The 25,047-nt window shown below is 62.6% G+C and overlaps 1 protein-coding gene across 4 annotated transcripts; it reads left to right on the forward strand.

Moving 5' to 3' along the window:
- Positions 1–2,724: 2,724 nt before the first annotated feature.
- On the forward strand, positions 2,725–24,943 carry SMTN (smoothelin). Of its 4 annotated transcripts, XM_064674495.1 has the most exons (22): positions 2,725–2,901; positions 7,848–8,008; positions 8,251–8,344; positions 8,438–8,516; positions 8,610–8,881; positions 10,520–10,622; positions 10,829–11,058; positions 11,185–11,248; positions 12,458–12,556; positions 13,188–13,517; positions 14,468–14,571; positions 16,670–16,786; positions 17,801–17,959; positions 18,051–18,126; positions 18,393–18,557; positions 19,115–19,177; positions 19,311–19,374; positions 19,680–19,850; positions 19,953–20,076; positions 20,148–20,299; positions 21,595–21,768; positions 24,021–24,943. In XM_064674495.1, exons 1-21 carry the CDS (start codon positions 2,851–2,853, stop codon positions 21,737–21,739), a joined length of 2,823 nt encoding a protein of 940 aa, XP_064530565.1. In that variant the 5' UTR covers positions 2,725–2,850; the 3' UTR covers positions 21,740–21,768; positions 24,021–24,943. The 4 variants fall into 4 exon arrangements, with proteins under 4 accessions (XP_064530565.1, XP_064530564.1, XP_064530566.1 ...); XM_064674494.1 differs by lacking the exon at positions 21,595–21,768; XM_064674496.1 differs by lacking the exons at positions 16,670–16,786; positions 21,595–21,768.
- The last annotated feature ends 104 nt before the right edge of the window (positions 24,944–25,047 follow it).

Consider the following 25,047-nt stretch of genomic DNA (forward strand, 5'->3'; position numbering starts at 1 on the left):
GCTGCTTTTGTCAGCCAGGAATGGGTGCCTGGCCCAAGCATCTTCCCAGGGTGACAGGTCTCACCTCCCAGGCTTCCTCTGGGAGTGAGGCCAGCTAGGTCCAGCCAACTTGTGACTTCAGGAGCAGTCACAAACTGTTGGGTGTGGGGACAGTTGGATGGACACAGGTCTGTGGGTGTCAGAAGTTCCCAGGAGAGGAGGCATGAGGCCATGAAAGCTCCAGAAGGGAAGAAAGGGGGCCCAGGATGCTCCTCTCTGCCTGCTGCCAGGCTCCAGCAGCCTCTGCGCCCCTGCGCTGCTGGTGGGTCTGTGCTGCCACGACAGCAGGGTAATGCCTGCCCTGCACTCTGCTGCTGTGCCCAGGGGAAGGGCCGTGCCTCAAAGGAGATTGAATTCTCCCTGCCTGGCACTACAGTCAGGTCCCTACCCTTGAGTCAGACAGGTGTCCTGACCGGTTTCAGACACATGCTTGCACAATAAAATTCCATAATCGGTATTTGACATTATGTTTAGCATCTCCAAAGGGAACCCAAAGGACTCTTGCCCCTCCTCCCCTTGCTGCGCTGGGTCCCTGGTTGGGGAAGCCTCTAGGACCTGTGCACTCACCCAGGCCTGGTGCAGGTTCATCCCATCTACTGGATGATGTGCCCCCCTGTGCTGGCACAGAACACACAAGACCACCTGTGGTTGCTGCAAGCCAGTGAGATCACCCACTCACCTGCCCCATGCCAATGCACTGGGCAGCCACCCACAGTCCTCCCAGAGCCAGGCCTGGAGCCAGAGCCCCTGGTCTCTCTGAGGGGTTTGTAAATCTCTCCTTGCTATGCCACGTGGAATAAGGTCTGCTTGGAGTCTGTGCTTGACTGGCTGCATGCCCACCTTACCCCCAGGGAGCCCCAGGGGTGCTGTGTGGGTGCAGCAGGGCTGGGGGCTCCCTGCTGCACTGGCACTTGGCAGTAGGTCACTGAGGATGTGACAGGGTCACTATCTGGGGGGAATGGAACCAGGTGTGTTGGAGACCTGTGGGAGCAGAGGCAAGATGAGTGCCACTGCAAGTGCCAAAAGCTGTGCACCCAGCACCCCAGACTGCTTTATCCACACAGCTCAGCATGCTTCTGTGGCTGGGTGCTCCGTGTGGGAAGGCCCAGTGCTTCTGCTGGGCGAGGGGCTGGGAAACAAACTTGATGTCCCTCCACTAGCTCAAGGTTGGCAGTGGGGTCCCCCCCACACTCCAAAGGCAGGAGAGCTGCTGCCAGCTATGCTGCCTGATGACCAGGAGCTGGGGATGTGCCGGTGCCTGCTCCCATGGGACAGCAGAGCTGCAGGGGATGCAGACCTCTGAGTGTGCTGGTGCCTGCTCCCGGAGGGGCTATGTGACAGCAGAGCTGCAGGCAGGGCAGACCCCAGACCAGCACAGGGCTCATCCAGCAAGTGAAATGAGGTTGCTGCTGAGGCTGGCAGAGAGTGGCATTGGGGGGGGGGGGGGGCACAGCACTTGGAGGGGGTTGGCTTTAGCTCAGTTGCTTGGGAATGGGCTGCCATGCTCCAGTGGAGCCTGATGCTGCTCAGGGCTGAAGAGTGGAGAGCTGCTGAGGAGCCAAGGGGAGCAGAGGGCTCTGGGACTCCAGTACAGCTGAAGACCCACACTGTCAAACAGTGTGGAGTGAGATATCTGAACCAACAACACTCCTAATATGGAAACTGCTGGACCTTCAAGGTATCTCCACCACACCCCATCTTTCTCGCCTTTCTGGGTCCTTCCTGTGTCAGGGGATGATGTGGTCCTGCTCCATCCCATGCATCTCCGCAGGTTGCTGGGAACTCCCAGAGGAGCAGTGAACTGAATCCCTGTGACCTGCTCTGGGGAAAGTCCCTTGGTCTCTGCTGGTCAGGGCAGGGAGCAGCACCTGGCAGTTGTCTGCTTTGCGGAGCCCACAGCACCTCTGGGTGACAGCAGGAGCTTAGTCCTCTCCAGTGAATACTTCTGGCCTTTGCCCAGAAACAAGATTAAATGCAACAAAGCCTGTCCTCTGCCGAGCAGGGCTGCAGCTTGGGGTTCCATGGGATCCTCCTGACAGTCCGACACCTGGGCTTGTCTGTCCTGGCACTGCCATCTAGGATGGGAGGACAAGGATACCACAAGCACCTTCTGAGTTGGAACGAGCACTGTGGGGCAACACATGCCCAGGGACCCCTGGCAGGTGGGGGGCTCTGAGGGTGCCCTGGGCATTAATCCTGGGGGATATCAGGGAGCAGCTCAAACAGCCCTCCAGAGCATGCAGGGGCACCCCATGGTGTGAACCCTCGGGCAGGAGGTGCTGGTGACTCTCTGTCCCGCATCCCACAAGCCAGGGGTGCAGCAGCTTCTGTGGGCGGGAAGTCCCCGCGCCCGGACTGCAGCCGGTCCGGGCTGGGCGAGGAGACGCTCTGCGGGCAGCGATACATCCGTAGCGGGTGCGCCACCGCAGGCGGGCCAGACCCGAGTTCTCCGGCACCGGCGTGGAGACCGGGACGGGAGGGAGCGCCTGGAGCCTCGGGGCATGGCACGGCGGCTCGGCTCCGCACACAGGCCTGGGCCGGAACGGGCCGGGCACCGGGACCCCCCTCTCCGGCGGGGCGGGGCCGGGCCGACGGCGGCGGGGCGGGGCGGTGGGAAGCAGCGAGGCTGTGGCGCTGCCAGGAGCGCGGGCGGCGGGAACGGAGCCGAGCCGAACCGGACCGGGAGGCAACAGAGTGGGGCCGGGCGGGAGCGCAGCCGAGCCAAGCGCGGGGCCGCGCTGCCCCGGACGCCCTTTGTTGTCTGGGTCGCCGCTAAGCCCCGACCGCAGCAACGCGGGCCTGGCGGGCGGGATGTCCCAGGAGAGTCTCCTCGGGATGGACGAGGGAGCGCTGCGGAAGCTGGTGAGTCCCGCGGCGGGAGGACCAGGGCACGGTGCGCGCTCGCGGCGGCTCTGGGGGCCGATCGGTGCGTGCCTGGGAGTACCTCGGCTCCCTGAGCCCCCCGGGCCGGGGTAGGCTGTCCCAGGCGCGGGCAGAGCGGGACCGGGCGGGCCGTGGGTCTGCCGCTCGGCCGGGGCATTCCGGAGCCCGTGTCTGGGAGTGACTGTAAGCGGTGGGGGTCCCGGGCGGCAGCACCCGGAGGGACCCGCTCTGGCTCGGGCCGGGATCTGAACCCAAGTGAGCTCCAGCACGAGCCCTCGCACTGCCCCGGTGACTCTGGCCCCACCACTCTCGCCACGCTTGGCTCTTTGCTCGCACCGCGTCCGGGCGCACCGCCTATCCCGGCTCCATCTCCTCGGCTGGCGGATCCCGGGAAACCGTTCCCTGCTGCTGGCTAGGTTCCTTGCTCCCCGCTCTCCCGGTGCAGGCTCCTGCTCTGCCCGGGGCTGGCGCGGTGCCAGGCGCACCTCCCGGGCTCTGCCCGCATGGCCGGGCATCCCATCCCCTCCTGCGCAGCGGCTACTAGAGCACCGGCCGGGCACTGCCCCGGGAGCCAGAGCCGGAGCAGGGCCCTGCTGCGGGCGATGGGCTATGGGGGAGGAGGGCCCGCGTGTCCCGAAGGCGGAACTCAGGGTTCTGGGCTGCGACCTGCTCAGCCGGGGCTAGTGTCCCGGGAAGCCCCTACAACGTCCTGGCCGGCTTCGGGGACCCCCAGGGATCCCCGGCCCGGGGCTGGGCTGTGCTAGCTGCCCCGGAGGCTGAGCCAGGGTGGCCCGGGCCAGCGCTGGGGAATGGTCACGGCAGGAAACTGAGTCAGCCAGGAAGGCCAGTCTGCGGGAACAGGAAAGAGTTGGGATGCCGGCGGGAAGGGGGAGCTGTGCTGTAGGTCAGCACGGGGGCTGCCCCCGGCCGAGCCTCCTGCTGTGTCACCCTCAGCCAGCTCTGGGTGACGACAGGTAGATCTACCCGTGGCTCGTGGACTCACGAGCCCACTGCTCCTCGTGGGATGATGTTGGGGTCGACAGATCACCCCTCCGGAGGTGTGGGGATGGGTGGTTTGAGTTTCTCCCCATCCTGCCAATGCTACAGCTCTGCCATGTCCCAGCTAGGGTCTCTGGGCTGAAATGGAGCCCCAGGAGTGGTAATGGGTGCTGGGTCTCCGGCCAGTCTAGGGAGGTGCAGCAAGCACTGCTTCTCTCAGGGCTTTTTCTTTGACCCACTGGGTCTTTGCCTTCTGAGACTACCCTGCTTGTGACCCAGGTCTCCCTGTGCTGTGCAGCACAGTCTGGGGAAAGCCTGCTCTGGGCTGACATGAGGCAGGGAAGGAATTTTTTTTTCTGATTATGTTTTTGGCTCCACTCAGCTGGAAGAGGATTAGTCCATATAAGGGAAAACTGCCTTTCCCACTGCTTTCTCCCTGCTCCTCTGCTCTCACAAGCCCTCCACTCTGCCTTGCTTTCCTCCTTTCTCTCAGCAAGTGACACCTTGGCAGCAGCATCTGATGTCCCCAGGGATACTGAAAGAAGGAGGATAGAGGACATGAGCCAATCCCTGCATCCCCCTCACCCTTGTGCTGGCTGGGCTGGGAGCTGCTGGGGACCGTTTGCCTCCCAACTCCTGCCATAGGCATCCACATGGGTCCCTCTCCAGCTGCCCACTTGTACCCCACACCCAGAGAAGCCAGTTGGGATCAACCCGTGGGGCAACATAAAAGTGACTAAGGGCTTGGAGGAGCCTGGGGAGGGAGCTATGGAGGATGGGGTGTGTGCTGCTGCAGGGTGGCCCTTAGGTGGATGTCTGGAAACAGGGGGTTGTTTGAGCGCTCGAGGCTGTGCTGACCTCCAGGCTGTGGGCTGCTGACCTTGGGCTGGGGAATACTCCCCTCTCCCAGCCCCTCCAAATCTCAGTCTGGTTAGTTAGTGAGGATGCAAAGCCCCTTGGGGGCAGAAGCAGGGCAGGCTTGAACTATGAAGGTCACTGCCATGAGGTCCCCTTCTTACACTCAGCAGTCTTTGGCAAAGGCTTCAGTGACCCTGAGGAGCACTGCATCCCTGCCACATCTGTTACCCAGTGTCCTTTCTGCTTTCCTCTCCCCAGAGGCAGCCACGCTCCCCATGGCTCCTTCCAAGGGTGACAGTGAACCTTGGGGCTGCAGAAGGTGCTCAATGTGGCCAGCTACTGTCCCTAGAGAGGTTTCCCTGTGGCCAGGCTTCAGCTTCCCAAGTGCTGTGTGCTCAGGCACTCCAGAGAGCAGGGCTAATGGCAGCCCTCCTGGAAGAGATGCCTGCTGTGCCAGGGCTCTGAGTGCCACTGTTTTGGGTGCCAGTGGGGAAGCAGCCCATGGGTGCCATGCCAGTGCCCTTTCACAAAGCCGCTCTGTGTGCTGAGGTGGGTGTTTGCTCAGAACCATTAATTTGCTGGTGGCTGGGCAGGGCCTGTGGGGCCCTGGCATGTGCCGATCCCTGAGCTTGCCTGTGCTGGCAGGACTGGGCCCCTTGGTCCCTTCCCAGCCTTGTGGTTTCTGGCATGCTTTCCCCCGCCACGGAGCTACCAAAGCTACTCATTTGCCTCATCCCAGCTCCCTGCTGACATGGCACAAGGCATTTTCTCCTGCCCTGCTGCCATTTGTCCCATGGACAGAAGCTTTTCGAGACCAGGGTGCACGTCAAGTCCCAGCTGGAGCCTCCTGGACAGGGCAGATCCCAGAGCTGGCAGATTGGTGTCTCACAGCACACATGGGTGCCAGTGTGTTCCCTGCACCAGGGTGTGCAGGGCTGGTATTCCATTGTGTCCCACTCTTCCTGGCACTCTGTGCTTCTGCAGCTGCTGTGCACACCCCCCTTCTTCCCCCACCCCCACCACCTCCCCTATTGCCCTGACCCAGCTGCTGGGGCCAAGCCACTCACTGCCAGCAGCTTATTTAGGGAAGGGCCAGGGCATTGGTCACGCAGTGTGCGGTTGAGGACTGTTTTCCTGTCCTCAAAGCCTTTGGATGACTGGAGGGAGAGCCGTCCTTGCCTCGTCCTTGCCCTGGAACTCTGCCTCCAGTGCCTTCTTTGGAACTGATCATGGTTCCACCACTTCCTAGCCCATCGATGCTGCCCCATGTGAGGAGAGCTGAGCTTCCCGGCTGGCCAGGGTGGCCACCATTGCTGTTGGACAAGCTGGGGAGAGGCTGTGTCTCAGTGCCTTTGTCCTGGCAGTAGTGTGCCTGCTGCAGCAGCATCCCTGGGGTGCCAGCAGCCATCCAGGACAGATGGGAAATGAGAGGCCCATGAGGATGGAGGGGCTGGTTTCCTCTCCAACAACCCCCTGCCCTGGTGGCACAGTGGCTCCTGTTCTTCCCAGCCCTTGTGCTGGTGGAGATGCCTGCTCTGGACAAGAGCCCAGGGGGCTGTAGGCTCCAGCTGGAAGGGATGGCACTACCAGCTGGCATGGCGGGGGCTGCTGGAGTGGGAGGGAGGGAGCAACCTTGGTCCAGGCAGCTACCCCAGAGATTATATGTGTTTTCAGCATTGGTCTGCCCTGGGAGTTGATGGTTCCAGCCACCGGCATCTTACCAGCTGGGAAAGGATAATGCTCCCGGTTGGGCCTTGATGGGTTGCAGTACTACAGTTTTGGCTGCTGCTGGGGTGGCACATGGCATCTCTGTGCCTGTTCTGTGCCTGCTGGCTTCATTAGGATAAGAATACCCTCCCTGATCCCCAGCCTCTGAGCAGGGAGGGCAAAGTCCCATGGCTTCTCAGGGGCTCTGCAGGGGGGTCTGTGTACAGGCGGTGGTTTGGGACCCTCCGTGTGGCTCAGCTTGGGTCCAACTGAGGGACCAACCCTGGATCCCTGCTGCAGCAGAACCTGAAGGGCCCAGATGGGTGGCCTGTTAGTGGCCTGTGGGACAGGAAGGGAGGGGATTGACACTCTTGTCCTGTGGCATAGCCGTGGCTGCTCCCAGCGTGCTGAGGCTTGATGCTGACAGCAGCTGCTATGGGTCATGGGGTTTATTTTTCATGAGTTCCATGGGAAATCACCTCCCAGGTTCCCAGCATCGGGTCAGTGGGAGGATAGCAAGGCCTGGCTGGCTTTTCCCTGCAGATCTGGCTGCCTTCTGCCCCTTCAACATCATGATGGGGGCTATGCATGGCCTCCTGAAAGCACTGGGGCTGGTAGCAGGGCTGGACTGAAAGAGGAAAAACAACACTGGGTGCCAGGTCTTGCCCTTGGGTGGGCTAAGGAGCACCCGGAGCACCTGTGAGATGTTCATCGGGGGCATCTGAAGGGGAGTTGTGGCCCTGCTTCCCACACAGAGGACTGGACTTTGATTTGGGACAGATCCCACTTATGAGTTTGGCTCCAAGAGCCACCTGCCATTCTCTAGCACTGAATGAGGATGGGGAGGGCTGCAGGGGGCTAGGAGGAGCCCTTGATGGAGTGCTGGGACCCTCCCAACCAACACCTCCTGGGGACCATGGGGATGGGAGGAAAACAGGCTCTGCTGTCCCTCAGCTGCTGAAGGGGCTGGCATGAATGGGAGAGCTCATTCCAGAGCTGATGGCACTGGGAGGGGGCAGAGCTGCAGGACACCAACCCTTGGGGGCTGCAGGGACCACTGGTGGGTGTTCATTTCACTTGCCCATCTCTTTGCCCCTCACATGCTGGAGGTCTCAGTGCCACCCTGGCAGCCCCTCCTTGCCACGGCTGATCCCAGCATCCTGCCCTGGGGGGGCCATGCCCGCTCCCCACAGGGCCTGGCAGTGTTGGGCAGCATGCACTGGGCACGTGGGCACCACAGACAGACAGCTCCTTTGTCTGGAGCGTGGGCAACCCAAGGCAGCACGGCAGAGGGTGGCACCAGGGCTGAGAAAGGGGCTCAATGGTCAGAGCCGGTGCTGAGCCCTGCCCTGTGCATGCAGCTCGAGGCCACGCTGGACCTGGCTGAGCGGCGCCGCATCCGTTCGGCCATCCGGGAGCTGCAGCGGCAGGAGCTGGAGCGGGACGAGGAGGCGCTGGCATCCAAGCGCTTCCGCCCAGAGCGCGGCAGCCACAGACAGGACGACAAGGAGAACTGGCCACGGTGAGTCCAGTGGGGAGCTGGGGTCACCCACTGCCTCTGCCCTGGGAGATGGGGGCTGCGGTGCCTGGCCTCGCTGTGGCTGGCACGGATTTGGGTGAGCTTGAAGGTGGGAGCAGCCTGGCTCTGAGCAGCTTGGCACATGTTGGGGCCCATTGCCTGGATCTGCCAGCTGCCCACGAGGGGACTTTGCTCCCAAGTGCCCACGCCAGCTTCTGTCTGGCTGCCGCTCTTGCCCTGCTCAGGTCTCAGCACCTGGAGGAGGAGCAGCAGGCAGCCCTGGCCGCCTTGTCCCAGGAGCTCGAAACAATCACCAGCGTGGAGGAGCTGACAAAACTGGTGAGTGACCTTGTGCTGGGACAGACTGCATGCCAGGATGGACCCTGCGCTGAGGCTGACCCTGCCTTTCTCATGGGTCCTTCCCTCTTGCAGCTGCGGGCAGCGGGTGAGTATGAGGAGCGCAAGGTGATCCGAGCTGCCATCCGTAAGCTGCGGGCTGAGGAGATCGAAGGTGAAGCACTATTCCCATGTTCTGGGGTGGCTACTCTGGAGAGCCTGGGATGTGGGCAGCTCCTTCCTGAACAGTACCTTTGCTCCCATCCAGCCGCGACACTGGCTGGGAATGTGCAGAGCAGCCGGAGGGATGGCAACGAGCCCCGCACTGTGCCTGGGGATGCGAAAAGTATCCAGAGGGACAATGCTGAAACACCAGCCCTTACTGGGAGTGGGGAAAGCCTTGGTGAGGGCAGCACCAAGCCCCTGGGCACAACCAGGAGAGGGGAGAGCAGCCGTCAGGACGATGCAGAACTGCCGGCACTGGCTGAGCTAGAGGAGAGTGGGCAGCAGCCCCCTGCCCAGGAGCCCAAAGTTTCGGCGGTGAGTGTGTACGGTGCTATGGGGGACGGGACCTTGCTGAAGACCTTGCACTTCCCTGGGGCTCCTGTGTGTCCGGAGCACAGAGCCCCAGGTAAGCTGTGCTTGCCTGCCCAAGGAAACTGTGGCAGGTGGGCCTGGGGTCTCAGGGGAGAGGGAGGACATGGCTGAGCTATGCCAGCATGACTCCAGCGGTGGTGAGCTGGAGCTGGGGCCTCAGGCCTGGGTGCCCCTTGGCTTCTGCCAAGGATGCAACCTGGCAGGGTTCTGGGGGCCCCTTGGTGCACGTGGTACACCCCTCCCTGCTCTGGCTCTTGGGGACAAGGCTCTTTGGAGGCAACAGCCTCTCTTGTGGCAGCTGCCTGCAGCAGTCTCCCTGCACAGCTAGAAACATTGAGCTCCCATCCTGTGATGACTGTTCCTGCCATCCATCGAGGGGCCAGGGCTCATTCTGCAGTGAAGTTGGGGGCTTTCTGGATGGGGAAAGGATGAGCTGGTAGGCAGGGCTGGAGGGAATGGGCACAAGCAGTGGTTTTCAGTGCAGCAGAGGTGACTCCCGCAGGGACTGCGTGGTGGTAGGAGATCCCTACACCCAACCTTGTGGGGTTGCCCTTTGAGGGCAAGGGTGGGAAGGGAAGAAGCAGTGGGTATAACTGCAGCCAGGGAGGAAGGCATGAGTTCCCCCGTCTGCCTCCATCTAATCCTGCTTCCCCCTCCACCTGCCCCAGAGCCATAGCAGGAGGCTGCAGAGGGTATGTGGCCCTGTGCCACCTTTCAGCACTGTCTGCCTCCCCATCCGGATGTGCTGGCACACTACCCTCAGTGCTGGCTGTGCTGGGACATCTCTGAACAGCTGGCAGGGCTGTCTCACTCTGTCCAGCTGATAACTCCAAATCCAAGGCCATTTCCATCCCTGGGCTTGGGACCTGGTTCCCCTGAGGGTATGGTCCTACCCCCCTACCCTGGAGTCATGGCAAGGGAAGCCCACAGTGCTGCTAGAGGCACTGGCACAGCCAGGACTGGCACCCTGTTCCCTGGCTGACACCAGGACACCCTGGCCCTGCTCACATGTGTTTCAGGGACACACCTGTCACCTGTGTGTGGACCTATGCCCAGAACATCCCATCATTTGCCAAGCAGAGCTGCAGGTGCCATGGGCAGAGACAGGGTAATGTGAAACTGGATCATGAAGCCCTGGAGTGCCTGGGCTGAGGGCATGGGGCAGGAGCTGTCTTCTCCCACCTGCTGGCATCCACAGTGATAAGGCTGGTGTGCTTGGGGCAGCTGCCACAGAGGGACCCAGGTGCCAGCTCGTTGCTCTGTGCCCTGGTGCTGATCAACCTCCAGATTGATACCAGGAGCCTCAAAGGTGCGCAGGGTTTGGGGCCCTGCTTCAGTAGACACAGTGTCCCTGCCCACTGGAGGCAGCAGCATGTGGGGACACTTGTGGTTCCCCTGCCAGCCTCCTGCACTGACCCCTGTGCAGAGACTGGCTTGTCCACCCCCAGCAACATGCAGGCAGAGACCTGGATGGCATGGGAAGAGGCTGCAGCTTGCATGTTCCTGGCTGAGTGGCAGGGATGGGACACAGTCAGGGACTGGAGCGGGGCTGTATCTGCTCTCACCTCCTGCTCTCCCCAGGACCATGAGCGAGAGGACATGGTGGAGCAGGAGCATGTCCCAGCCAGGATGCAGGAGCTGTGCAGCCAGCAGGCAGGAGACCCCCAGAAACCCAGTGTCCAGGGTGAGTCCCCAAAGATGCCCATGGCAAAGCCCTGTCTAGGTGCATGCCCGAGGCCAGAGCTGTGCCTAGCCAGCTACAGAACAGTGGAGGGCACATCTCCCAAATGGTGGGCAGGGGAGCCAGGTGCCTGGAGGGACTGCAGGAGCAGGGATGCACTGCAGGCAGCTTCAGGCTTCTCCAAGCAGAGCCTCTTTTTTTACTCACAGAAGTGGTGTCGGGGACCCTTGTGCTTCTGGAGCTGCAGCCGGCCCCAGAGCCCAATCCAGAGCCTGAGGATGGTGTTCAGGAGCTGGAGCAGGGCCAGCCCCAGAGGCAGCAACAGGCAGCCTGGAAGGCAGGGAGCCTGGACAGCCCAGCCAGTGCTGCAGAGCCCAGCAGGAGGCAAAGCCCTAGAGGGGAGCAGCCACCCCTGGGCCAGCCTGGTGCTGCCAGCCAGGTACAGAAATGGTAGCAGCTGCCACTGTCCTCCTTGCCCAGGGCTGCTGGTCTGTGTGCGAAGGCAGCTTAATAGGGGGACTGCATGCAACCCTCAGCTGAGCGCTCTGCCCCTCTCCTCCCACAGCTCCATGTTGGGGTGCGCTGCCAGGCACTGGGGCCAGATGGGAGACAGGGGAGGCCACCAGTGGGTAAGTGCAGCCTTTGAGAGGGATGGGGAGGAGACATGAGCGCTGTGGCCCCCTGCCAGGGGGTCAGTGCTGCCCCAGAGCCCCCCACCCCCTGCTCCCCTGCCCTGCAGCATGCACATCCCAGGCAGCCCTGGCGATGTGACTCCAGCCCACGCATGCTGGAGCAGGAATGTGAGTGCAGGACATGGCCAGGCCAAGGGCCACCCCTAGGCTGATTCTGCCCAGCCAAGTGGTGGTATAGTGCCCACTCTGGCCAGGGAGCTGGGTTCCAGGCGTGCTGTTTACCAGGCCCCCTCTCTGGCAAGGTGGCCACAGGGCCATGAAAGGGAATCGGTGCAGCAGCAAACCCCGGCCTTTTGCATTCCTTGTCCCAATAAGGCTGAGAGCAATGCGTGGCTTGCTCTGACCACCCCCTCCCTCACCCGGGCATAGCACCCTCCGGGGCCTCCCCGCAGCCCTGGGGGATTCCGGTGGCCAGCAGCTGCCCTCTTCCTACTGCTGGGAAAACCATCCCCATGGCTGTGCCAGGAGGAAACAGAAAACCCAAAAAGCAGTTCTCTGCTCCCAGGGTCAGGATTTCCTCTTGGAGCTGCCCTTGCAGGCAGAGATCCCCTCCCTCTGAGGCTCCCCTGGAGACTGCTGGCTCCTGGGAAGGCAGAAACCCTGGGAAGATGCTGGGCTCCAACATGGCACAGCCCAGGGTGCAGGGAAGTGTGCAGGACCTGCCCCCCTTTGCATCACAGGGGACTCAAACCTGGTTTCTGAGGAGAGGCTGAGCTTACCTCCCACCCCCAGTTCCATGGGCATCACTGACTCCAGCCCCAGAGCAGAACCCTGCCTGCACCCTCGAAGGCTGAGCCACCTAGCTCCCTCACCCTCCCCTCCAGAGACAATGCTAGGGCCTGGCAGGGATAGGGGTCATCCCGACCTTTTGGCACAGACCCCAGGTACCCCCCACTGCCTTGCTGGGCACAGATCCTGCTGTCCTCTGCGGTGTAGTTTGGCGCTACAGGGCAGAGCCCATGCCTGGCATGTGGGGCAGCCTACAGGTGCTGGCAGATTTTGGCACTATGCACTGGGGAGTATGGCATGAAGGGAAGGGGTACTCCAGGGTGCTGTACTGTGGGGATGGCAGCAGCACCCTGTGCTGTGCTCACTCTCTGCTCTCTTTGTCCTGTTCCTTGCCTATCTGTACTGTCTCTTCCCAAGCGCCAGTGCCCACCCAGGATCTAGTAGGGACCCCAGCTCGCCTGAACACTCACCAGTGGGAGCAGGTGCCCTCCTCCTTGTGCCCAGCTGGCCCCACAGGTAAGATCTCAGTGGTGCCTGCCTCTGTTCTCTGCTTCCTGCTGGCAGGAGATTCCTGGTAGAGCCTTGGCAGACATGGAACTCCAAAGTACCGGGACGCTGCAGGATGCTGCTGGCCACCCACTTGCTCTTTTGCTCCCTGCCCAGCATCCCTCCTTCCCTCCCTCCCATCCATGTCCGCAAGCACCTGGCCCTGGCAGGAGTGGGGAAAGGGGGCAGAGACTTTGAGAGGCTGCAGCCATCTCGGGGGGGTGATGCATGTGTAGTGGGGTCTCTTTGGGGCAGTAATGCATCTTGTGGGCACTGTGGAGAGCTGCATGCATGGTCAGACACCCCAGGGGCGTTGTGCATCGCGTGGGCAAGCTGGGGGGCTGCATGCACGGTGTGGCACCCTGGGGTGGGGGCAGCATGCTTTTTGTCGGCATGCCGGGGGCTGCATGCACGGTGTGACACCCTGGGATGGGGGCAGCATGCATCGCAGCAGGCACCGCAGGATGGGGGGGCAGCGTGCATCGCAGGGGGCTCCCCGGAGGGCTCTGCATGCACTGTGCGGGACCAAGCAGGGGTCGCAGTCCCGGTGGGGTCACCCGCGGGCGGCTGCAGCCCGGTGACCCCGCGCCCATCCCCGCAGCGCCACGCTCCGCCGGACCCCCGCCGCCCTCCGCCGCCGGCTCGGTGCGGGAGCGCGCGCAGCGGTTTGGGCCGGCGGGGGCGGGCGGCGCGGGGGGGCGGGCCGGGACCGGGGCCGGGGCCGCCCAATGGCAGCGGGGGCCCCGCACGGCCCCGCCGGCGCCCGCTCAAAACGCGCGGGGCAGCGGCGGCGCAGAGCAGCGCCCGGCTCCGCGCCCCACCGGCCGCCGCCTCGACGCCATGAAGACCTTCTTCACCATCGAGATCAAGGATGGGCGTGTGCAGCCCCTCGCGCCCCGCATCACGGCCGCCCCCAGCAGCCAGCGGGCAGGTGGGCACTGATGGGGTATGGGGCGAGCAGGACGGGTCAAGTGGGCAGCTGGCATGTGCCGGGAGGCTAGACGCTGTAGGAGTGATGGGCATGGTGGGTGTCACTCAGGGAGGTGGGACTGGGAAAGGCGGGCGTCTGTCAGGAAAGTGGGTACCACAGTGGAATGGGTGCCAGCAGGGCCATAAGCACTGCAGGACCATGCTCCCGATGGGACTATGTGCACAGCTTGGCAGTGGTGCAGGTGGGTGCCAGTGGACAGCCAGGCACTGAAGGATGGTGGGCACTAATGGGCAGGTGGAGGCACAGGTGGAGGCAGGTGGGCAGTGCTAGGCCAGGCTGGTGCTGATGGGCAGCAGCAGCTGCTGACAGCCCAGAGGCTGAATACGGGTGTTGCCAGAAGATCAGAGCTTGCCTGGCAGCTGTCACCCCTTGGCAGGCATGCTCGGCCTGCTCAGGGCATCTCAGTCCAGAGAGACCACCTGGTACTGCAGCCTGTCCCCAGCCCTGCTGTCCTGATATGTCCGTGCTCGGGCTCATTCCCAAATCCCTGCCCTGCCCCCACAGCCCTGCCCCATCCTCTGTCCCCACTGAACTGCTGGCTCAGGGGAGCCCATGCTGTCCTGGTGTGTCCTGTTCCACTGCTGTGCTGTGTTTGCTCCAGCCCTGCCCCAATCCTGCCTGCCTACAGACATGGCTGACTCGGGATGCTCCTGTGGCCATCCAGGGGGTCTTGGATCCAGCTGGAGCACTATGGGAAGTGCCCTTCCTTGGGAGGAGGATAAGCCAGGGTGGTGAGGGGGGGCTGGCTTTCCCATCCCTTGCCTGTCTCCAGAGCTGTCAGGGCAGGATGCGTGGGGCAGTGGGGCTGCCCAGCTGGAGCCAATCCCCAGCCACGGAGCTGAGCCTGCCAGGCTGGGGCAGACCCCACATGCTTCTTCCTCCCCTTGCAGAGGTGACCCTGGGGCTGCGGAGCACCCCCATCCGCATCACCACCATCCCCAGCAGTGTCAGCAGTATCTGCAACATCAGCAGTGTCAGCAGCAATGTCACCAAGGTAAGTGCCCAGGGGGCCTTGGTGCTGCGGGGCTGTGTTCCACCTGGGCATCACCTGACAGCTCTGGGGCTTGGGGTGGGGACCAGGGACCAGCAGGGTGGCAGCATGTTCTGGGGGCTCCGGCTGATCTTGATTGGTGCTTTTGTTTTGTTTTGGTTGGGGTTTTTTTTCCATCAAGAGACCCTTGGCTTTGTGTGTGGTTGCACAGCCCCACATGAGTCTCCTGCACTCTGGACTGTGCCACCATGTACCCACAGTTGGGGAGGGTGAGCAAAGTGAGCTGGGAGTCTTTTTTGGATCTCCGTCTGTTTTAAACACCTTTAAGGGTGGCAGCAACTCAGGAAAAAAACCATTGCCGCCCACTCCTGGTTTTCCTCCTGGGGATGGACCTTGGCCGTGGCACTGGGGAGCCTGCCTTGGGGTGGGGCTCCCTGAAGACCTCTAACCTACCCTGGAGCTGAGTTGGGGTCTTGCTTGCTCCCACTCCGCAATCCTGAGTGGAGAGTGGCGTGGCAGTCCCAGCCCACCTGGCCCAGGAGGGATTCTTGGGTGTGACTAGAAAAAAACCTGAAAAAACAACCAGTTTTTTCAGTGTTTTGGGGGGAGAGTGGGCTGTGGCCACTCTGGGGCTGGGTGCACACAGGAGGCAGCCATGCGTGCAGCCCTTCAAGTGCTTTTGTCTGCTCCTGCCCATCTAGGGTAATGTGAGGCACCCACGCGCCGCCTTGGCAGGAGCTGAGATGTCAAACACAGCTCTGCCTCACTCATGGCCCCGCGCGCGCCTGGCTGCCTCTGTGGGAACAGCGCTGCCAGTGGCCCGTGGTACTGCCAGTGGCCTATGGCGCGCTGGTGGCTGTGGCACCACTGGCTCACCCTGTCCTCAACTCAGTCCTCCTCAGCATGAGGCAGGCAGTGCCCACAGCCTGGCAGGGTTGCCCTCAGGTGCTGCCCACACCTGCCGGCAGGTCCTACCTGTGGGCAGCTCACTGCCTGCAGCGGGGTCACTTCCCCATGCTAATGCGCTTGGGCGGACTTGGCCTGAGCACCTGTCAGCTGTCATTAAGGTATTAGTGGGGCTGCCTGGAGGGGTGGGGGGCCTGAGACCCATCAGCTGCTTGGCGGGAGATGCAGCCGACAAGTGTGCTCCCAGTGGGCAAAGAGGAGGAGGAGGAGGAGGAGGAGAAGGCAGCAGTGCTGGCAGCCCTGCCAGGTAGGGCTTGGTTGGAGGGACCAGCGGGCTGCAGGGACCTGGGGACAGTAGCCACTGCAGTGTGTCCTCTCGCTGGTGGGGTGTTACCTATGCCCATCATGCAGGGACCCCCCATGGCGCAGGCATTAGGCAGCATGGGGGTATGGAGACCTCTAAAAATCCTGGCTGTGGCTGAGGCCCTTGCACCAGTGCCAGTCTGGGGCTGGAGGTGTCGATGTGCTGTGGGTGATGCTGGCTCAAAGTGGAAGGGCACTCGGACGAAAGGGCACAGCAGTGGTTGGCCCTGTCACTCATCCAGCACAGCAGTGGTTGGGACTGGTTCCCCCTGCTGTGTCCCACAGCCTCCAGGCTGATATCTGGCCCTGGCAGCCACCAGGGCAGGGGAGCCACTTGCAGAGCTCCCCTTGCCAAGCCACCTGGTCCCAAAGCCGGACACACTGCCAAGTGTGTCGCCTGGCTCAGCACCCCTGTGCAGGACCCCCAGCTGCTGGGACCAGAATAGCCCACAGGCAGGGAGTGGGCTGGCCTCCAGCTGGGGGGGTGCCTTGCGCCCCTATAAAGGGCAACAGACAGCTGAGCGAGGCTCACTGCAGTGCCTGCACCACCACCATGCTGGGGGTCAGCTTGGAGGGGCTGGCACAGGCTGGGACGGCCAAGCTGGCTGAGCTGCGTCGGGAACTGGCAGCATTCCAGGGGGTGGCAGAGGGGCAGCTGCAGTGGGCACTGCAGTGGGTGCAGGCGTTGGTGCAGGCACTGCAGACACTGGAGCAGGAGCACCTGGAGCTGCGGGCAGAGCTGGGGCGCCTGGGCCGCTGCCTCGACCTGCTGGCACCAGGGCTGCAGGAGCCCCCTGGGGAGGACATCAGCACCCTCTTTCTGGAAGCACAGGACCCTTGCACCCACTTTGAGGGCACCGAGGAGCCCAGCGGCCCTGTGGCCCATCCACCCACTTTCTCCAGCACGCGCCAACAATCGGCCCTGCACCTCTCCCGGACCAACAGCAGCGTGAGTGTGGGCAGCCCTGCCCCACGGCAAGGGGTGGGAGGGGGCACCGGCCCCTGGGGCTCCTAGGGGTGTCTGGAGCCCAGGCACGAGATGGAACTGTGGCTGCAGTGCACAGGGACACGACACCATGAGGATCTACCACCCCTAGGGCTCACTGTGGCACGGCTGCGGCGCCTGCATTGCTGGCGTGCCGGGCGGGAGGCCACAGGCAGCTGTCCTGCCCCTGCTGCAGTGCCTAGCACAAATGGTGGCATGGCCAGTGCATATGGCCAGTGTCAGCTCCTGCCGATGGCTTTGCCATGGGCCAGGTGCTGGGCTGCAGGATGCAGGACTGAGCCAGGTGTGTGCATGTCTGCTCCAGGTCAATTCCAGCATCCCTGCTGCCTCTGTGCCCTATTCTGGGCCTGGCCCGCTGCCTGCTGTGCATTGCTGGGGGGTCAGGCTGAAAGGGACTTGGCGTCCTGGCTGTGTTCAGGCAGGGGCCCAGCTGGCCTGGATCCTGGCAGGGATACGGGGGAGGCTCTTGATCTCTTGCACAAGCTCTTCTCTCCACTAAGTCCCTTAATTCCATGGAAATCCCTTGTGCTGCTAACGGCACGCACTGGCCTTGCCAGCACCTTGCCTGCTGCTGGACACCAGGCACTGCCCAGCCTGTAGCCCCAGGCAGCCCCTGCCTGCTTGGGGGCCTGGCCACCTCCTGACAGGGAACAGGGAGTATCTGGAGATATTTTGGCAGCCAGACTGGGAGGAGATCAGGGACTGCTGGGCCCTCCAGGGGCAGTGAGTGCCACAGGGGGATGGCATGACGCCCTGCCTGCCTTAGGCACTGCAGATGCCTGCAGTGTCCCAGCAGCTGAGAGTTGATGTGCCACATGTGGCACATCCTCTCCAGAGTCCTCACTGCCTGTGGCACTGAGCAGGTGTTAGGGTGGTGGGGGCCTGGACCCTGAGCAGCGGTAGTGCTCTGTGGGGCTGAGCTGGCAGGGGCTCAGCTGCACCGTGCTGTCCTTGCAGATGGATCCGGAGGTGGTGGAGCAGCCCCAGGTTCTGAGGCTGGAGCCAGAGCTGCCCAACGGCATGGAGAAGGTGCAAGTGAGGGAGGTAGAGAGAAGGAGCAAGCTGAATGTCGAGGAGCTGAGCAGGATTGAGGATGAGGATGTTCTGGATAAGATGGTACCTCTGCCTCTGGCTCGGGCTCCTGGGGGAAAGTAAGGGGACCCCAAGCTGATGGCAGAGGAGTGATGTTGACATCTCCCTCCTGCAGCTGGATCGGACAACAGACTTTGAGGAGCGACGGCTGATCCGAAATGCCATGCGGGAGCTGCGCCAGCGCAAGCGAGGTACTTGGGGAACAGCGACTCCCACTGGGGTTGGAGCAGTGGCGGAGGCAGTGTGGAGTGCTAGAGTGGGGCTGTCCAGCCACAGGGAAGCTGGAGGCTGCATGCTGGGTCCTCTCTTGCCCCCCAGGCTGTGCCAGGCTGAAGACATCATACTTCCCATGAGCCAGTTGTGGGACAACAGCAGCCATAGGACCTCTGGTGTGGTGTGGATTGTGTCCACCACCCTGCTTCTCACTGCTGATGCTGTCTCCCACCTCTGTTTGCAGACCAGCGGGAGAAGGAGCGAGACCAGCGGCTGCAGGAGGCTAGGAGCCAGGCTACGGCAGGAAGGGCTGGCCACGCCACCGAGACCACCACCACGCAGAGCACTCAGTCAGCTGACGGCTCAGCGCGCAGCACCGTCACCAAGACTGAGCGTCTCGTCCAGTCTAGTATGGGCCAGGCCGGGGGGCAGTGGGCTCACTGACCAGTGTGCTGGCCCTTCAGTGGCCATGCAGAATCCTTCCCAGTGCTCTGCCACCACAGCTCCTTGGCCACTCGCTATTTGTCCTGGGTCTGGCCTGACTGTTCTGGGAGCAGCACTGTAGGGCAGGGCTGTTTCTGGCTTGCTCAGAGCTTGCCTGGGGATCATTAATGGATCTGCTCTGGTGATGTTCCACCTGATCTCCACTCTCTTGGGGTAGTAGGGCCTTGTCTATGTCTTCAGCCTGTCTCCTGTCCCCTACACCCCGGTTCTCCCAGTCTCTAGGTGGCTCAAGCCAAGTGGCTGCAGGGGTTGAGGGATGCCCCAGCTCTCTGCTGTTTTGCGCTGTCCTCTTTGCTCTGCCTGGGGGGCACGTGCCCGCTGTCCTCTCTCTGCCTGCCATGCCTCTACCACCTGGGACTTCTACCCATTGCATTGCATGGGTGTGAGGGTGCTTGACAGCAGCGGGTGTCTGTGGGTGCTGCTGCTCCCAGCCCAGCTGTTCCTGTTGCCTTGTCTCTGCAGGTGATGGCACCAAGACCTCCCGTACCACAACCATGGAGTCGAGTTATGTGAAGAGATCGGACAGTAAGAGCTTTCCCTGCCCTTTCCCTGCAGCATTGTCAGAGTATAACCCTGGGGCATCACTGCCCTGGGGCAGGCCAAGTCCCACCTGCCTCAGCTCCTGCCCAGGGCTTCTTTCCTTCCTCTCTCTCTGCAGGTGGCAACAGCACATTTGTTCAAACCAAATCATCCTACAGCTCCTCGTCCAAGAAGACCGGCAGGTGAGTGGTGGTGTCTGCGGGGACAGGCACGTACGATCTCTGTCACTCATCTGCTTGTGGTGTCCCTGTGTGAGGGTGTCCCCAAAGCCTCCTGGTCCTTGGGGTATACTCACTATGTTCAGAGGTCCTCATGGGTCCTTCCATGGGCACAAAGATGTCTGCCAGCTGGGGACCTTAAGCCACTCTCTTCTGTCCTAGGCCCATGGAGGATTCTGAAGTGCCAGGGCTGGCAATGGGCTGAGGCCACTGCTTGCCCTTCCCTGGGCCACCTGGAGCCCCCTTCACATTGTTCATCTCTCTCCCAGCGTCTTCGACCGTGAAGATGAGAGTGCTTCCAGGCAGAGCAGCCTGGCTGCACTGGAGCGGCGTCAGGCAGAGAAGAAGAAGGAGCTAATGAAGGCTCAGAGCCTGCCCAAGACCTCAACCTCACAGGCACGCAAGGCCATGATGGAGAAGCTGCAGAAGGAAGGCGGGAGGTGAGGCTGGGCCTGGGGCAGGCTGGCTGGGGCAGTGAACACAGTGCAGATAACACCCCACAGCTAACACCCATGGATAACACCCCATGTCTCCTGCCATAGCTCACCAAACCCTGCAGCATCACAGACCAGTGTGCAGCGCTCCTCCAGCTTTGGCGTGCCCAATGCCAACAGTATCAAGCAGATGTTGCTGGACTGGTGCAGAGCCAAGACCCGGGGCTACGAGGTGGGTGCCACCTCCTCTTCCCATCCCAGGGCCAGTCACTCTGTCCCTTGGTAACTCTCTTGCCTTCTCAGCATGTAGACATCCAGAACTTCTCATCCAGCTGGAGTGATGGCATGGCCTTCTGTGCCTTGGTCCACAACTTCTTCCCTGATGCGTTTGACTACAGTAAGCTGACACCCCAGAACCGCCGCCACAACTTTGAGGTGGCCTTCTCTTCTGCAGAGTATGTACCTCTCATGCCATCATATGAGCTTGGGGTGGCTTGGGGCAGCCTCTTCTGCTCGCTGCTGGGGCAAGGGGGGACACACAGGGGTGATGGTGCTGGAGGTGGGTGCCCATATGTGTCGCTCCCCCCATGTCATGCAACAAGGTTGGGTGCTGGGTGGGAAAGCAGCAGCTGCCTGGGCAGAGTCACGAGAGGCCAGTGCAGCCCAGTCTTGCGTGGTTGAGAGGGTGAGCGTGGCAGTCTGGGTTCCCAAGCACAGGGCAAGGCAGCAGATCCCAAGCCCACCTGGCTGCAGGCAGTACATCCCATCCCAAGGTGCCGGGTTTGGGACTGCAGCCTGTGGGTAGCAGGGTTTGCCCGTGCCAGGTACCTCCTTTCACAGTCATAGGGGCTCAAACACCATTGCAGCTTCTCTAGTCTCCTCCCTTCCCCTTTTGCTTCTGATTTTCCTGGGTGCTGAGAGATGGGAGTGCGCCCAGCTGGAGGGCTGGCAGCCAGCCCCTCTCTCCTTCCTTCTGTCTCTCTCCCACCCCTCCACTCCTCTCCTTCAGTACCCTGCCTGGGGGCAGGGCCAGGGGTGGGGGTCCCATTCGGCTGGCGTCCGGGGCCATGGGGTGAGCTGGGGGCTCCCATGAGCTCCCTGGGTGCCGTGGTGCTGTTTGATGGAGCAAGAAGGGAGCTGCGGGCCTGGCTCTCGGCGCTCCTGGTAATGGATTTTTTGCCTTAATTGGGGAACCAGTGCACGGACTTGAGAGAGCCATCATCTCTCCAGCCTGGAAGCCAGGTGGCCTCTCGTCCTTCCTCCTCCAGCTCTTGTGAGCGTCCTCTCCTGAGCTTCCTGCACCAGGGCTGTGCTGCGTGGTTCCAAGCGGAGCTGGGCAGGAGGGCTGGGCTTGCCCCACCATCCTCCCAACAGGTCTATATAGGAGCTATATAGAGCGTCGCTCCACTCTGGAACCCGCTCCCCGAGCACCTGGCGCACCAGAACACCTCACTCCTCCTCTTCCTCCTCCTCTGTCTGTCCTTCCCTCTGAACCTCACGCCTCTCCACGCCGCTCACCTGCTGCCCCTTCCCCCTCCCCTTGCTTGTGCTCTCCAGTCTCACTGAATGGCCTTGGCACGGGGTGCCCGGAGCCTTCCTGCCCCTGCATCGCGCACACCCGGAGCATGCCAGAGCAGAGCAGCTTCTGGGGGGATGGGAACTGCACTGATCTGTGTCTCTTGTTTTCTCTTCCTCCCCTCCCTGACTGGGCTGTGGTCACTGGCTTGCCCCTCTCTCTCCCTGCACCCAGGAAGCACGCGGACTGTCCACAGTTGCTGGACGTGGAGGACATGGTCCGGATGCGCGAGCCAGATTGGAAGTGTGTGTACACATACATTCAGGAATTCTATCGCTGCCTGGTCCAGAAGGGGCTGGTAAAAACCAAAAAGTCGTAGCCCATTGTCACCCCCCCCAAGGACCAATGGTGAGAACCTTCCCCTCCAAGTATCTGCCCGTGCCCCACCACCACCAGGGCTCGACTGGGAAGCAGCTGCCGCGGCTGGGGACAAGGCTGGGGGATGCCAGTGGGCAAGGGGCAAGTCCCGGTGGTGCCAGGCAGGGCCCCACTGCAGCCAGGAGATGGGCAGAGGCAGCTGGCAGATGGGCAGAGGCAGACTGTCCTTGGGCCTTCTGGAATAGCACCCGTGGGGGCTTGGGCAGTGGGGACTGTGTCAGGCTATAGGGATCTTGACTCTCCAGCTCTGGGGAGGGCAATAGTGAGAACAGATCCCTCCCCCTGGCTGAGCCTGATCCAAGGATGAGCTGCTGGGGACTCGGCTCTGTGCTCTGAGTGGCGCCGCCTGAATGTGGGTGACCCCCCCCGGGCTGCTGCAGCATTACTGCTTGCACTTGCTGCCTCCTTTCCCTCCCCAGCGTGCATATGCCCAGCCCCGAGGTGCTGCCTGCTCATATATGGGCAGGAGCAGGAGTCTGGAAAGTGTGACTCAAGGCTCAGGTCCTGCCTTATCCTGCAGTGTTTGTGCCTGTCTCGGAGCATCCTGTCTGGTGCTAGAGCCATGGCTCCCCTGGCTCTGCACAGCACTGGCACACCGGAGCCCAAACAATGGCTTTATAAGGGCAGAGCTGCTCTCTGTGTGCTGCCATTACTCCGCCATCACCCCCGGAGCCAGGCAGGGGCTTTTCCAAGGCCCTGAGTGGGGCCCCCCCTCCCCACGGTGGCCGAATCATGAGGTGGGGCTGGTGCCAGCCAGGTCGTGGGCTCAGAGCCCACTGACCAACGTAGCAAAGGCACCATGGGAAGGCTGGGACTGTGGGGGCTGGGGTGGGGATCTCCTGGGCCCTAGTGCTCCCCAGGGGCTGGCAGCAGCTGGGGGTCTGTCCTCAGAGAGGGGTGGAGGGAGGGAGGGGCTGTTCTGGAGGGTCAAGGCACACCGTGGGGCTACAGCAGGGGGAGGGGGGGACAGAGATGAGGGTGTTGTGGTGGTGGGTGGCAGCATGGGATTTGGACCCTCCTTGTACATCCTGTCCTTGCAGCAGAGCCCTGCTGGAGGGTGGCCCAGGGCCGGAGCAGCTGAGCCAGCCATGGCAGCAGCAGGGGCTGCCAGTTCATGCCAGCTCAGCCCCCAGTGCTGGCACAGCCCTTCCCCCGGCAGCAGCAGCAGCCGGGGTGCTCCAGCACCATCAGTTCCCATAAGGGGACAATGCCTGGCAGGGATGCAGGGGCCTGGGCAGGGCCAGGATGGGGGTTGCAGCAGTGGCAGGGTTGCTTCTCTGCCCACCCCCCCACACACACACCTACTCCCCCAGTAGAAAGACTAGAGGATGGAGGTGGCTAGATCACCTCCATGCCCTGCCTGGTTGTCATAGTGACCCATAATCGTGTTGTCAACGGCCCTGAGCACCCAGGGAGCCCCAGTTTGGGGACACAGCGGCCCAGGGAGCTGGATGGGTGGTGAGGACAGGGTGGGCACCCCAGCAGAGGAGCAATGGTAGAGCCCTGAGGCTGGGGGGATTGGGGCACAGCCATGGCTGATCTGCCATGGCCCCCCGAGGCTGGTAGCTGCTGGAGCAGGGTCCTGCACGGACCCCTACACCATGCTGGAGCTGGGAGAGGAGGCAGTAGGCACAGACCAGGTTGAACTCACTGAAGCAGGGCAGTGCCTACCCCAATAGTGCTGGGCCTGGGGCAGGCAGGCCTGAGCTCTAGTCTGGGGCAAAGCTGGGAGCCAGGCTGGCAGGAGCCAGGCTGGCAGAGGAGCAGGGCCAGGGCTTGAAGCAGGAGTGAGGGGCAGCCTGTGACCGAGATCCGCTCCCCATCCCTGCTTTCCCTGGACCAGCCGGTGGGGCTTGAGGCTTCAGAGATATGTGCAGGCAAGCAGGGCTCTCCCTAGGGGGCACCAGCAGCTGCTGGAGGAGGAGAGGGGTGGGCACAGCCTGAGCAGGGCGTGACTACCACCACCAAGAGCTGGGGCAGAGAGCACTGGGGGGCAAGGGGTGCAGGCAGGTGGACAAACCCCCCAGGACAGGCAGCCTCCAGGGCAGGCAACACATAATCTTCCCAGCGCCAGGAGCGGCAGGACCGGCGGTACCAGAGGGCAGGCAGGAGCCACGTGGGGCTGAGGGAAGCAGTGCCCAATGCCAGCAGGCCCTGGGCAGTGTGGGGTTCCATCCCAGCCTCCACGCAGGGCAGCTTGCCTGAGGGTTTCACCTCTGCAGGACGCTGGTGGACTGCGTGCCGCTGGTGGAGGTCGAAGACATGATGATCATGGGGAAGAAGCCAGACGCCAAGTGCGTCTTCACCTACGTGCAGTCCCTCTACAACCACCTGCGTCGCCACGAGTTGCGCATGCGGCAGAAAGAGTGCTAGAGCCTGCCCTGCCCACCCCCCTACTGTCCTTGCTGCCAGGGCTGCCAATGGGCAGGGGAGCTGCCTGCTTCAAGAGGGTCTGGCAGGGCCACAGGTCTGGCACTGAGGACAGGGGGAATTCTGACACCCAGGCAGTCCCATGCCTCTGCCTTGCCAGAGCTGCCTCTGCCCCGGCCAGCTGCGGGCTGACCCCATGAACAGGGCCAGGCAGGCACTGCTGGGGATGCTCCTGGCTTGGCTTGCCCCCTGCGCTCCAGCCTGTTAAGTTATTTGTTCTCCAGGAATTGTGTACCCTGCGGGCAGCACTCCTGTGTCCCTGGGTGGCACAGCTGCGCCCTCAGGCCTGGGGCACAGTGTGGGTCAGTGGCTGAGCAGGACCGTGTAGCCTAGCCAGGCATCCCACAGGCAGCACCTGTCAGTGGTTCCCTTGGCTCCCTGTGAGGAAGCCCCTCTGCCCACCGCAGGCCCTGCTTGGTGTCACCTCCCTGGGGACAGCTCCACAGCTGTGCTGACACCCTGCTTCCCACCTTCACGTGCACCTGGGGCACTTCTGCACTAGGGGCTGCAGCACCTGTGGGCTGGGGAGCGGGCAGGGGTGAGAGGTCACAGGAGAGCACAAGGCTGAAGGAGCGAGCCAGGATGGCAGCCCCTTCTCCCCTCTCCTGCTCAGGGCACCACGCGCTCAGCGCCGCTCGCCCCTCCGTCACGTCTCTACACCTGTAATGACACGTGTACCAACACCAGCCAGACAATAAAGGTTTACCTAGGGTGATGCCTCTGTTTCAGGTCCTTGTACCAGTGGCACAGCGTATACTGCAGTGCCTGAGGAGCACTGGCAGTCTGGCCACTCCTGGCCTCTCTGCCTGCAGCCCCACT

Source organism: Pseudopipra pipra, chromosome 18 (assembly GCF_036250125.1).
Source record: "Pseudopipra pipra isolate bDixPip1 chromosome 18, bDixPip1.hap1, whole genome shotgun sequence".
NCBI lineage: Eukaryota > Metazoa > Chordata > Aves > Passeriformes > Pipridae > Pseudopipra > Pseudopipra pipra.